The 13,894-nt window shown below is 48.7% G+C and overlaps 1 protein-coding gene across 1 annotated transcript; it reads left to right on the top strand.

The window, feature by feature from the left end:
• Window positions 1-9,655: 9,655 nt before the first annotated feature.
• On the top strand, window positions 9,656-10,327 carry LOC136489313 (proline-rich receptor-like protein kinase PERK2). The gene has a single exon (XM_066485995.1). It carries the CDS (start codon window positions 9,656-9,658, stop codon window positions 10,325-10,327), a length of 672 nt encoding a protein of 223 aa, XP_066342092.1.
• Window positions 10,328-13,894: the final 3,567 nt, after the last annotated feature.

Raw genomic sequence — 13,894 nt, 5'->3', positions numbered from 1 at the left:
GAGACCACGTGGCCACGCGGGCGAGCAGCAGCCTCCTCCTCCAGTCGCCCCCATCCCTCCACTCCTCCCGTCGAGCACACTGCCAATGGCGGCTCTCGCCCACACCCCTTCGATGCGCCCATCAGGAGAGAGAGAGATGAGGAGAGGAAGAAGAAGATGACAGGAGGGGTCCGCGTGTCAGTGACAAGGAGATAAAGTATACGTTTTCGTATACGCTGCAGCTGGGTCCAGGCTACGTCCATACATATTCAGTGGCATTTTTGTGGCAACCGAAGAATTGTAATGACATGCTTTAAAATAGACGAATAGTAATGACGTTTCTCCGAACGTCAAAAATTATAATGGCATGAATCCAATTAACCCTAGACGTTTTGTTGTGCAGTGGTGTTTGCAAAGACGAAAACACACGTTTGGCAAAAAAAAACCAAGTTCAGGTCCATTTTGTGATCCGGAAACCATATGACAATTTTTTTTTAAAAAAAAGCTCGAAGCTATGTATTTAGATATATACTATATCTAGTCTAGAACTCTAAAAACATAGTAAAAAACAATGTTCCTGAAAAATCAAAATATTTTTCAATTTAGAACAGAAGGAGCCGCACAATGTTTTAAACATAAAACAATCACTTGTGTTGTTTTGATGCTTAATGCTCATTGTAATGTAGCTTATCCATCTATGTTGGTAAAGCATTATCAACCTTGCTTACTATCGTTAGTCAAAATTTGGAAGCATTCATAAGGGGTGAGTTTTCTTTGTAGAGAGGAGAGTCTTAGATAGATCTTTGAGATATCATGTCACATTTTCAAAATCACAATCTATTCTTATACATAGAGGTGTAGTGAAGGAGTACTCTTTAATCTCATCAATGTTATTCTCAAGAGTCACAGTAGTACATGTAACACCCCGGTGTTACGATCCTTTTTAGTGCCGCAATTTAGGTCTCAGTAAAGTTTTCGAAACGAGTTCCTTGGATTTTTGATTTAAAACGTATTCGACGCGATACGTGAATCCTGTGTGACTTAGTTTCGCGGACTCAAGTAAACGCTCAAGTTAAATAACGCCGGGCGTAGAAATAATTAGGAATGTCGAACGGCAATTCGAGCCAATCGATAGCAAACGGTTCGTTCTATTAGATTAAGCATGAAAAGCAACGTTTATAAATGGAATAAAACCCATTCATAAAAATAGAACGATATACATATATATATATATATATATATATAGCTTTTGAATCAATTTAAATGCGAGTTTGCGGAAATTTTGCTGTGCCTGGACGTTAAAATTTGTGTACAATAGTAAATCGTTATATATATATATATATATATATATATATATATATATATATATATATATATATATATATATATATATATATATATATATATATATATATATATATATATACACACATGTTACGGCAGTAACTCTTAATCAATGAACATGTAACTGTGTTAGTTGATCTGCTCCTCTGCAACCTTGTCTACACATGTCTAGTCTTGGTCTTGTCCGAAATTGTAATGGGAGCAGCAGCAATCAATGCACTTTTCAGCAAGCGAGCCAGGCCAAGTCTTCACGCTATTTTCCTTCAATTCTCTATTGCTGCTGCGTGCCTGCGTGCCTTGTCACAAGTCTGTCACTGTCGCCTGTCGTCTTGTCCTTTTTTTCCCCAGCAGCCCACGCGCGACCGGACCACGTGTTCGTCTGCACTGCCTTGCCCTTGTTTTTCTTTCGCGCTGCTACCGACGCTGCTGCTTTTATTTCTTTCCCTCGGCTTCTTGAATACGCCTGCCTGCTGTCTTCTTGCTTAAGCTGAAGCCTCGACGTCCTTGTTCGTTGCTGCGCCTCCCTCCTTGCTCATCCTCGCTCCTCCGCGCTGCCGTGGTTACCTCCACCGCCCCGGACCCGCACCACTGCGGTTCGTCGCCTTCCCATTCTTCGTCGCGGCCTCGTACAAATTTCCTCGGCCGCATCGCTGCTCCTCACGTGCGCGCTCTACGCACCAACGCAGCCGCGCCACATGTCCACGCCGGACCTCCGTCTCCGGGGCGCCCGAGCCACTGGGCCCAGCACGCCGGCTGCCGTGCCGTGGTCGCTCGGTTCCCCAGTGCCCATGCCGGCCATGGCCGCGCACCACTCCGCGCTGGATTGGCGGCCCCTCAACGCTCCATCCGTGCCGTCGTTCCGCCTCTCCTCGCCAAGTCTCTGTGGTCGCGCTCTCGCCGCTCGGCCACCGCGCGCGCGCATCCCCGGTCCAGCTCTGCCCCCGCTGCTTCTTCCGCGTGGTCCCACGCCACGTCCCCGCGGTCGCATCCGAGCCGGCTGCCCCTTCGCCGCTCCTTCCGTGCCTACGCGCCTGAGCCGCCTCGCCTGTCGCGACCCGAACGCCGCCACCACTGAAAGCAGCCACGACGAGCCCCGCGCCGCATCTCCTCCGGTGACCTCCTCGCCGGAATCGAAATCACCCCGACGCTCCCCTGCTCCGTTCTACAGCCGCCGCGGTGCGCGGTTCCAACGCTTGGCACCGCCTCCGACTGTGCCGCGGACTCCTTGGGGTCATGGAGGGACCCATGCTGGGGGCCGGCCGTCCTGGCGTCGCCATGGCATCCTCCCCTGCCAGACCCGGCCGTCGGTGAGGCTTCTACGCCCGTTACTCTGCTCTTCTGTTTCGCTGAAGAGGGGAGAAGGGTAAAAGTGAAGGAGAAAAGTCTGTACGGGGATCTTAGTGCTAAGTACATGACTCCTGTAAACAGTAGAACACTCAATCGAAAGAAACACAGGTCCCTTTTTGCAAATTGCTTAGCAGGTTTAGGGCATGCCGCGCGTTGGGCCGGTCGGTCGCCGCTGACCACGCCCCGCCTGGGCCTTTGGCCAGGCTGCTCGCGCGGGCCGGTCTCCAGCGCTGGGCCGGTCTGCCTTGGCCGCATGGGCTGGTTGGTGGGCCGTTGCCCGCGCCCCCTGCCCCTGGGCCTGGCGCCGCGTTGCTGGGCCGGTTTGCCACTGTACGCACGCTGGGCCGGCCTACCGAGGACTGTAGTGCCGGGGCTGTTATTGCGCGCTGGGCCGAGTTTGGCCGCCGGGCCTGGTCTTGCTGTGTTGAATTGGTGTTGTTAATTCAGTGCCTTTTTGAAATTGAAAATAAAGTGTAGAAAAATCATAAAATAGTGAAACCAGTTTTGTTGAGTCTCTAAAATTAGTACCTACCTATTAGTATATTTTGTTCACATAGCTCGATGATATTTTGGAAGCCATATAATTAATCTACGATATTAAATATTGCAAAATATAAACTTGTAGGAACTTTCGTGACAAATTGGTAATAGTATTAGATCAGAAATCTTTACAGTAGGTTCCTAGCAATATTAGCTGCTCACCATAATTTTGTGGCTCTAAGAATAATTAGTTGCTAGATAAATAATAATATCCTATTGCGAATAGAGAAACACCGTTGGTTTATATAACTAAGAATTGTTGAGAAATAATGCCTTGTTCGACAACACGGATATGTAGCCTAAGTACGGTCGTCGTTAGATCTGACTTGTTAACGTGAGCGGCGTAAGGCGTATTTATACGAGTCACGATTGCAGTCAATTAATTATATCTTTGCATGGCATTACATTGCATATCATAATAGGGACGTCGATGGATCACGGAGTTGTCGGGAGTTGCTGGAGGAATGGTGCTTTTGGAGATCATGTCGCCATGATGGAAAGCTAACTTCTGATTATATTTTTCCCAGGCAAGCCCCGGTGCATAACCCCTACTTTCCTGCAGTTTAAATTATAGTTGTGCATTAAGTTTTAAGGAGTTGAATGAAACCCACTTGCATATATATATCTTTATCCTACGAGTCTTACTAGTATGACAGGATCGTGTAGACTGTTATGCTACAGGACTCCGGTAGAAGTCGAGTGATTGCCTGTCACTCGCGAGATATAGGAAATATGTTACTATATGATTATCACTTGGAATATATAAAATGGTGGAAAGGAAAATGGTGACCGGGCAGGGATATGGTTTGGGTATTGGTGAGTGTAAGGAGTTGTGTCCCGTGGACACGGGGCATAGCTTGGTTACACTATTTTTCCCTGTCTGGTCGATTAAGGACCGATCGTGCATATGACTCTAGGCAGGTCACAGACTTATTATCCCGAGCACATACTTGCGTATGGGCGCTTGGAAGACTTGTTGCTCTCTTGTCGCGGATCCGGCTCTTTCCGGACCGACTGTCAGGGTTTGTTTTTGGTGGAGGAGGTCCTTGCACCGCACTGAGTCTGGGACTCAGGGGCGGGGGCTTGGAGTCCTAGTTTGGACGGGAACCTGGACACTCGGGACAGGAGAGTGGTGGGTTGGTCCTGTTTGTGCCTGGGGTACAAGCGGGGCGTGTGTTTTCGAGGTACCCAGCTGGGGGCATTGATTCGCGAATCGCCGGGATATCCGGTACGGCTTGTCTGTGGTTTAGCATCGTAGTAAGAACTGAAGATGAAAGATGGAAGATAGAAAAGGAAATCTGATTGCTTACCACTTGCTTGAAAGTAGTACAGGTGCTTACATAGAATGGTTAGTTAATGAACCAATGCGGCTATTATTAAAAAAAATCAAATATAAGGACGCACGCTTAGTAATGCTTTCTGCAAATGCAACCCACAAACCAGATAGCCTTGCATATCCTTGGAGTCTGTTCTTTTCTCCTATCGGATAAGTCTTGCTGAGTACAATTGAGTACTCAGGGTTTCATTCCCCCTGTTGCAGGTGACAGGTGGACGCTTGAGCTGACCTTTGTGTGTGGATTCCTCTTGGTGGGCTCAGAGAGGATTTCCTTTACGCTGCGATCGTAGTTGTTATTTATAACTCTCACCAAATACTTTTATAAATGAAAGTTTCATAATCTGTTATCGTAGTCTATATATCAATACTTCACCCTGTCATTAATAGATATTCATTTCCACTGTAACTCTGTTCACATGTTTCTATTCTGCTGTTCAATTAAAATATTTATAACTCTGATAACATGATTTCATTCCGTTGTTATATTAATAAATATTATACTCTGATGTTGTATTAAAAGTGAGGTAAGAAATGGTTACGAATGATGTAAGCTTTATTCTCTCAGTTGGGATTCTGGTGGTAAAAATGTGGATTTTTGGGTTCTCCCCTGGGGTGTGCCCGACGGAACCGAGTAATTTAGTGTTCTCCCTCGAGTGCTTAGTGTCTAATGGAAGACAAGCGCTCCTGTGAGGCATTAGATTAGGCGGTTCTGCCACAGGTGGTATCAGAGCATAAATAAGAAAATAAAGCTTCGAAAATCTTTTCTAAACTAAAATTTGACAACCCATTGTTGCAAAAAGTTAGGACGTTCATATGTGAAGTTATATAAGTAGCCCTATTAATATGGTTATATATCCAGGATAGATGGCACTCTGCTGACTTAGTTAAGCTTAATCAAGTTTTCTGCAGGTACACTGACTCGAGCATAGTTCGATAGTATCGACTAGTTATAGGGAGAGAAACGATGTGCCAAAAATCTAAGAACGGTTGCCCTATATGTTGGCAACAGTGAAAGGATGTATAGGACATGCATTCATGCATATCCGGTTTGTGCATTGTCGTGCCGTATCACTTGCAGATACGCCATTCATAGGTGACGCGCGTGTCGTATTGTGCACGACAAACTTGTTCCTGTTCTAGAGTAGGTCTGCACTATGGCTTCGTGTTTCGCGTTCGCCGTGGTTCGCGCCGGTCGCGACCCATGTCTCTCTATACCCCCTTTCTGCGCTCTTGTCAGACCCTTGCCCTGCAGTCGTACTAGTTAGTAATGGCATCGCACGTCGCTCGCCTCCAACGCGCGGAATTTGGTCGATCCGCCGTAGTGATCTCACGCGGGAACCCTGGTGAACCGCGCCAGGACCACTAAACGCTCCGCCTTTATAAGTAGAGCCTGGCTTAGCCATTGGTACCACCACTCGGCGCACTTTAGCTCGCTTAGCTTTCCTTTGAGCCAGCTTTTCGCTTAGCCTTCCTTGCAACCATCACCAAAGATGGCAGGAGCCTAGGTTAGTACCTACTGCCTGAACGTTGAGGGTTTTCCCAGAATCCTGCATGCCACCCTGCAAAAGCTCGGAGTCAATGATCGCCCTGAGTATGAGGGGCATGAGTATGAGGAACATGGCACTGAGCGGTGTGAGGTTACCGTCTACATCGGGAAGAGTGAAGAGTTCCCCGACCTCACGGAAGCCTGGAGTGTGACCGCAACCGGGTTTTGCTTCATCGACACCTACCAGGTTGTGGCCCGCAAGGCCTTACGGTACCTCTACCAGATTTATGAGGAACCCATTGCTCGTACCCCCATGCGGTTCTTTCCTCCTTTGGACAAGAATCGGCGGGCATGGAGGGCCCGCTTGGAGGCTTTGCAAGGACGAGATGTGCAAGAGGACAGTCCCACCATGGTGCACTTGACCACGTACCTGCTCGCTCTGGATGAGTAGTACGACCATCAAGCCTTGGAGCTGAGGGCGTGCCTTCGGCACGCCGAGGAAGCCGAGATCTTCAACCGGATGCTCCAGGTGCAGCTAGTCGACTCGCATGCCAGCGCTGCAGCTGCTGAGAGCCGAGAGGCTGCCATGGAGGAAGCTCTAAAGGGAGCCAAAGACCGGCATGTTCATCAGCTGCGGGTATCTTGTCACCAGGGCCGAACGGAGGACGTTGGCTGCTGGAAGGTAGGATGCCCCGATCTTGGAAGGGATCCCTATCCACCCGTCCGAGAGAAGAAGAACCGGTGTTGCAGCACCGCCAGCACCTCCACCCTCGGAAGTGTCAGAAGAAGAACCCTTGATTCCTCTTGCTCAGCCGTTGCCCCGCGAGGATGTAGATTAGTTTTCTTGGGACGTTGTACCCGTAGTAGTAGTGCTTGTTGTCGCTGTCCCCCGGTATTGTATTCTTGCCGTTGTTGTTCGTCTGTAGTTGTTGAGATCGTCCGACCGTAGGTGAATGCTATGTTGTGAATGTGAGCCTGAATGCCTGTACGTTGTACCCGTATAAGCCCGTTGGAACATGAATTTTATTTATTCGCTGTGTTTATTGCGTTCATCTACCTTTGTTAGGTGTGCTTAAGAGTTTCATGGGTGATATCAAGTGGGTTACAAGAGAAGTTGCCATTCAAATGCCAAGCAGATCAGCCGTGATTGGATGTTATTGGACATTGTATCAACTAATTGTGGATGTCCCAACAGAACACTTGAATCTCTTTAAAACAAATCCGCCGTTGGATTTAAATTCCTTGTCCCTTGTTGCGAAGGGAACCTTTGTTGTTTGAATTTTTCCCTTGCGATACCCCCTTACTCTGTGGTCTATGACCCCACCGCCTTCATGACGTGTAAGTTGGTAATAGTTGCCTGGTTAAAAGCTTATGGTGCCGCGATGAAACCGAGGGCTCCCTGTGGAATAGATGCCACCTGGTGATGCTGCTCGGCACGCGCTGGTATCGAGGTTGTTGACCAAGTACCTTTATCAAGTTACACCACCGTACCATTTTGTTTTAAAGTTTTCTCCTTGAAAATGTTCGGGTGTTCAAACGGGAAATCCATAATGGGGATGCAAAAGTGTCGTTCAAGGTAAAAAAAGGAGATGGTTTGGAGAAAGGAAGTATGACATGATCTGGGTTTACAGAAAAGATGGATGTGGTCGAGGAAGGTCAGCAGTGGATAGTCGGGAGTAGTTGCAAAAGTCAGAGTGGACGTTTTGTCCCAAGCCCTATGCTTAGTTGACCGTGCTACGCATGCTGGGTTATTTCACTGCGTGCCCTGCGAACGCCGTCTGTGTCAGGATCGGTAGCATCCCATTTTTGCGTGGCCGCGGCATCGTGCAGTGCTCGCCATCTTTGTGCACTGTGCACTTCTCCTTTCCCAGCATCCGGTCGGCTCTCTACCCCGCACCGTCGTTCACCGTACCGGACCCCCCCATTTCCCTCTCATTTCCTTCTTCTTTTGGTGACACGACCGCCCGCACGCCTGCCTCGTCGAGCGGACCTCCTCTCTTCTCCTTTATTTCCCCCTCCGTTGCTCACGCAGGGAGCGCAACATGTCCAATCTTATCTCCACTCCGGTGTGTTGCTCCCCACCTCCATTCTCCACTATAAGTAACCCTTGGTCCTTGCTTTTCTCCTTCATCCCCATTTTCCCTCTCCTTTGGAGCAGAACTACGAAATCCAATCGATGTTGTGAAGCTATGTTCGTCTGTCTAAGGTGATGGTGTGATCGAAGAAGAAGAAAGGATCCGGTTCGTCGAAGAAGTTCAAGTTCCCTTTTGGGTAGTCAATCTTAGGGTTCACGATGTTTTACTTCTTAGTCGACTGTTTCTGGATTTGTTGGTGCTACGCCATGTTTTGGATCATCATTATCTTGTTGTTTCTCCATTGTCCTCGTCCATCCCGACTTCTGGATTAGATCTCGGTTGTACCAAGTTGCTCTTAACCATGTATCCCTAGATCCCCGTGTGGTTTAGTATTCGAAGTCGTGTAATCTTTCGTGTAGTCCCTGATCTATGGAATGTAATCGCGTTTCCCTTTTTCTGCTTCCAGTTTCGAATCTCGAGACGAGATTCTTTTTAAGGGGGGTTGGTTGTAACACCCCGGTGTTACGATCCTTTTTAGCGCCGCGATTTAGGCCTCAGTAAAGTTTTCGAAACGAGTTCCTCGGATTTTTGATTTAAAACGTATTCGACGCGATACGTGAATCCTGTGTGACTTAGTTTCGCGGACTCAAGTAAACGCTCAAGTTAAATAACGCCGGGCGTAGAAATAATTAGGAATGTCGAACGGCAATTCGAGCCAATCGATAGCAAACGGTTCGTTCTATTAGATTAAGCATGAAAAGCAACGTTTATAAATGGAATAAAACCCATTCATAAAAATAGAATGATATACACATATATATATAGCTTTTGAATCAATTTAAATGCGAGTTTGCGGAAATTTTGCTGTGCCTGGACGTTAAATTTTATGTAAAATAGCAAACCGTTATATATATATACACGTATATATATATATATACATGTTACGGCAGTAACTCTTAATCAATGAACATGTAACTGTGTTAGTTGATCTGCTCCTCTGCAACCTTGTCTACACATGTCTAATCTTGGTCTTGTCCGAAATTGTAATGGGAGCAGCAGCAATCAATGCACTTTTCAGCAAGCGAGCCAGGCCAAGTCTTCACGCTATTTTCCTTCAATTCTCTATTGCTGCTGCGTGCCTGCGTGCCTTGTCACAAGTCTGTCACTGTCGCCTGTCGTCTTGTCCTTTTTTTCCCCGGCAGCCCACGCGCGACCGGACCACGTGTTCGTCTGCACTGCCTTGCCCTTGTTTTTCTTTCGCGCTGCTACCGACGCTGCTGCTTTTATTTCTTTCCCTCGGCTTCTTGAATACACCTGCCTGCTGTCTTCTTGCTTAAGCTGAAGCCTCGACGTCCTTGTTCGTTGCTGCGCCTCCCTCCTTGCTCATCCTCGCTCCTTCGCGCTGCCGTGGTTACCTCCACTGCCCCGGACCCGCACCACTGCGGTTCGTCGCCTTCCCATTCTTCGTCGCGGCCTCGTACAAATTTCCTCGGCCGCATCGCTGCTCCTCGCGAGCGCACGCTCTACGCACCAACGCAGCCGCGCCACATGTCCACGCCGGACCTCCGTCTCCGGGGCGCCCGAGCCACTGGGCCCAGCACGCCGGCTGCCGTGCCGTGGTCGCTCGGTTCCCCAGTGCCCATGCCGGCCATGGCCACGCACATCTCCGCACTGGATTGGCGGCCCCTCAACGCTCCATCCGCGCCGTCGTTCCGCCTCTCCTCGCCAAGTCTCTGTGGTCGCGCTCTCGCCGCTCGGCCACCGCGCGCGCGCATCCACAGTCCAGCTCTGCCCCCGCTGCTTCTTCCGCGTGATCCCACGCCGTGTCCCCACGGTCGCATCCAAGCCGGCTGCCCCTTCGCCGCTCCTTCCGTGCCTACGCGCCCGAGCCGCCTCGCCTGTCGCGACCCGAATGCCGCCACCACTGAAAGCAGCCACGACGAGCCCCGCGCCGCATCTCCTCCGGTGACCTCCCCGCCGGAATCGAAATCACCCCGACGCTCCCCTGCTCCGTTCTACGGCCACCGCGGTGCGCGGTTCCAACGCTTGGCACCGCCTCCGACTGTGCCGCGGACTCCTTGGGGTCACGGAGGGACCCATGCTGGGGGCCGGCCGTCCTGGCGTCACCATGGCGTCCTCCCCTGCCAGACCCAGCCGTCGGTGAGGCTTCTACGCCCGTTACTCTGCTCCTCTGTTTCGCTGAAGAGGGGAGAAGGGTAAAAGTGAAGGAGAAAAGTCTGTACGGGGATCTTAGTGCTAAGTACATGACTCCCGTAAACGGTAGAACACTAAATCGAAAGAAACACAGGTCCCTTTTTGCAAATTGCTTAGCAGGTTTAGGGCATGCCGCGCGTTGGGCCGGTCGGTCGCCGCTGACCACGCCCCGCCTGGGCCTTTGGCCAGGCTGCTCACGCGGGCCGGTCTCCAGCGCTGGGCCGGTCTGCCTTGGCCACATGGGCTGGTTGGTGGGCCGTTGCCCGCGCCCCCTGCCCCTAGGCCTGGCGCCACGTTGCTGGGCCGGTTTGCCACTGTACGCGCGCTGGGCCGGCCTACCAAGGACTGTAGTGCCGGGGCTGTTATTGCGCGCTGGGCCGAGTTTGGCCGCCGGGCCTGGTCTTGCTGTGTTGAATTGGTGTTGTTAATTCAGTGCCTTTTTGAAATTGAAAATAAAGTGTAGAAAAATCATAAAATAGTGAAACCAGTTTTGTTGAGTCTCTAAAATTAGGACCTACCTATTAGTATATTTTGTTCACATAGCTCGATGATATTTTGGAAGCCATATAATTAATCTACGATATTGAATATTGCAAAATATAAACTTGTAGGAACTTTCGTGACAAATTGGTAATAGTATTAGATCAGAAATCTTTACAGTAGGTTCCTAGCAATATTAGCTGCTCACCATAATTTTGTGGCTCTAAGAATAATTAGTTGCTAGATAAATAATAATATCCTATTGCGAATAGAGAAACACCGTTGGTTTATATAACTAAGAATTGTTGAGAAATAATGCCTTGTTCGACAACACGGATATGTAGCCTAAGTACGGTCGTCGTTAGATCTGACTTGTTAACGTGAGCGGCGTAAGGCGTATTTATACGAGTCACGATTGCAGTCAATTAATTATATCTTTGCATGGCATTACATTGCATATCATAATAGGGACGTCGATGGATCACGGAGTTGTCGGGAGTTGCTGGAGGAATGGTGCTTTTGGAGATCATGTCGCCATGATGGAAAGCTAACTTCTGATTATATTTTTCCCAGGCAAGCCCCGGTGCATAACCCCTACTTTCCTGCAGTTTAAATTATAGTTGTGCATTAAGTTTTAAGGAGTTGAATGAAACCCACTTGCATATATATATCTTTATCCTACGAGTCTTACTAGTATGACAGGATCGTGTAGACTGTTATGCTACAGGACTCCGGTAGAAGTCGAGTGATTGCCTGTCACTCGCGAGATATAGGAAATATGTTACTATATGATTATCGCTTGGAATATATAAAATGGTGGAAAGGAAAATGGTGACCGGGCAGGGATATGGTTTGGGTATTGGTGAGTGTAAGGAGTTGTGTCGCCGTGGACATGGGGCGTAGCTTGGTTACACTATTTTTCCCTGTCTGGTCGATTAAGGACCGATCGTGCATATGACTCTAGGCAGGTCACAGACTTATTATCCCGAGCACATACTTGTGTATGGGCGCTTGGAAGACTTGTTACTCTCTTGTCGCGGATCCGGCTCTTTCCGGATCGACTGTCAGGGTTTGTTTTTGGTGGAGGAGGTCCTTGCACCGCACTGAGTCCGGGACTCAGGGGCGGGGGCTTGGAGTCCCAGTTTGGACGGGGACCTGGACACCCGGGACAGGAGAGTGGTGGGTTGGTCCTGTTTGTGCCTGGGGTACAAGCGGGGCATGTGTTTTCGGGGTACCCAGCTGGGGGCATTGATTCGCGAATCGCTGGGATATCCGATACGGCTTGTCTGCGGTTTAGCATTATAGTAAGAACTGAAGATGAAAGATGGAAGATAGAAAAGGAAATCTGATTGCTTACCACTTGCTTGAAAGTAGTACAGGTGCTTACATAGAATGGTTAGTTAATGAACCAATGCGGCTATTATTAAAAAAAATCAAATATAAGGACGCACGCTTAGTAATGCTTTCTGCAAATGCAACCCACAAACCAGATAGCCTTGCATATCCTTGGAGTCTGTTCTTTTCTCCTATCGGATAAGTCTTGCTGAGTACAATTGAGTACTCAGGGTTTCATTCCCCCTGTTGCAGGTGACAGGTGGACGCTTGAGCTGACCTTTGTGTGTGGATTCCTCCTGATGGGCTCAGAGAGGATTTTCTTTACGCTGCGATCGTAGTTATTATTTATAACTCTCACCAAATACTTTTATGAACGAAAGTTTCATAATCTGTTATCGTAGTCTATATATCATTACTTCACCCTATCATTAATAGATATTCATTTCCGCTGTAACTCTGTTCACATGTTTCTATTCCGCTGTTCAATTAAAATATTTATAACTATGATAACATGATTTTATTTCGTTGTTATATTAATAAATATTATACTCTGATGTTGTATTAAAAGTGAGGTAAGAAATGGTTACGAATGATGTAAGCTTTATTCTCTCATTTGGGATTCTGGTGGTAAAAATGTGGATTTTCGAGTTCTCCCCTGGGGTGTGCCCGACGGAACCGAGTAATTTAGTGTTCTCCCTCGAGTGCTTAGTGTCTAATGGAAGACAAGCGCTCCTGTGAGGCATTAGATTAGACGGTTCTGCCACAGTACAGAAACGGTTTTTGCTGGCCCTTGCTATTCTTGAATTACACTAGTATAGAAACGATTCATAATCACTATATGCCACCTATTATCCATGTCTTATGTAATACAAACCCGTACTTTATTTCCTACTTTCCTTTAATCATTTGTTTTTCTAGGGACATTCACTCAAGATATTAAATTTTGATTGATTTGATTTAACCTCTACTAGTTTATACTTAGCTATAGTCAGAAAAATATCATGGAAAGAAAAGGCAGCGATTGGATTGATAGAAAGGAACTCCAACAGCCAATTCCAATCCTACCTCATTGTGGAATCAGTTCCGTATATAACTCTTAGGGCTACTTTGGCAGCCCGTTTCCCCGGGGGGATCCCCGCGTTTTCCCTGGGCTGTCTCCCCCGTGCCAATCTCCACCGGGCCAAATTTTTGCGCACTTTGGCAGCCCACCCATCCGAGGGTCGCAGCCCGCTTCCCTTCTTTTTCCACGCGGAAGGAATCCACGACTCGTGAGGCCAGGAGGGTTTCCCGTGGCGACCGCTCACGAGCCGCGTAGCTTCCTCCGCTCGCGCAGGTCTTCTCGTCGCGAGGCCGTCGCCGCCCCGGCATCCCGTCGAGTCGTCGACGCCGCCCCGGCAATCCGTCACCGCTGCCACTCCGCCTTCTCATCGCTTCGGTCACGCCAACGGTGAGACCGCCTCATCCTACATCTCTATGCCTCCCGCTAGGGTTTCGGATTTCTTGATCCGCTCTTCTCACAGACTGTCCCACTAGGGCGGTGAGGTGGCCGCGGCTGATTAGGGTTTCGGCGCCGAGCAACACGACATGGGAACCGGAAGCTGGGCGCTCTAGGGAGCAGGGTGCGAGATCTGAGGGCGCTCGTCACCTCTGTGCTTTCTGCTGTTGCTTCGGTAAGGACTCCGCATACTCCCTCTCTGGGTATTTTATTTTTGTGCATCTGTATTGCGGGATTGGTTAGTGTCAGCATGAGATGGCAGT

The sequence above is a fragment of the Miscanthus floridulus genome, chromosome 10 (genome assembly GCF_019320115.1).
Source record: "Miscanthus floridulus cultivar M001 chromosome 10, ASM1932011v1, whole genome shotgun sequence".
Classification (NCBI taxonomy): domain Eukaryota; kingdom Viridiplantae; phylum Streptophyta; class Magnoliopsida; order Poales; family Poaceae; genus Miscanthus; species Miscanthus floridulus.
The sequence above is the reverse complement of the archived record's forward strand: the minus strand, read 5'-3'. Positions and strand labels throughout refer to the sequence as shown.

Excerpts from the sequence above, each read along its gene's own strand:
- LOC136489313 (XM_066485995.1), top strand. The coding sequence starts at position 9,656 with ATGTCCACGCCGGACCTCCGTCTCCGGGGCGCCCGAGCCACTGGGCCC.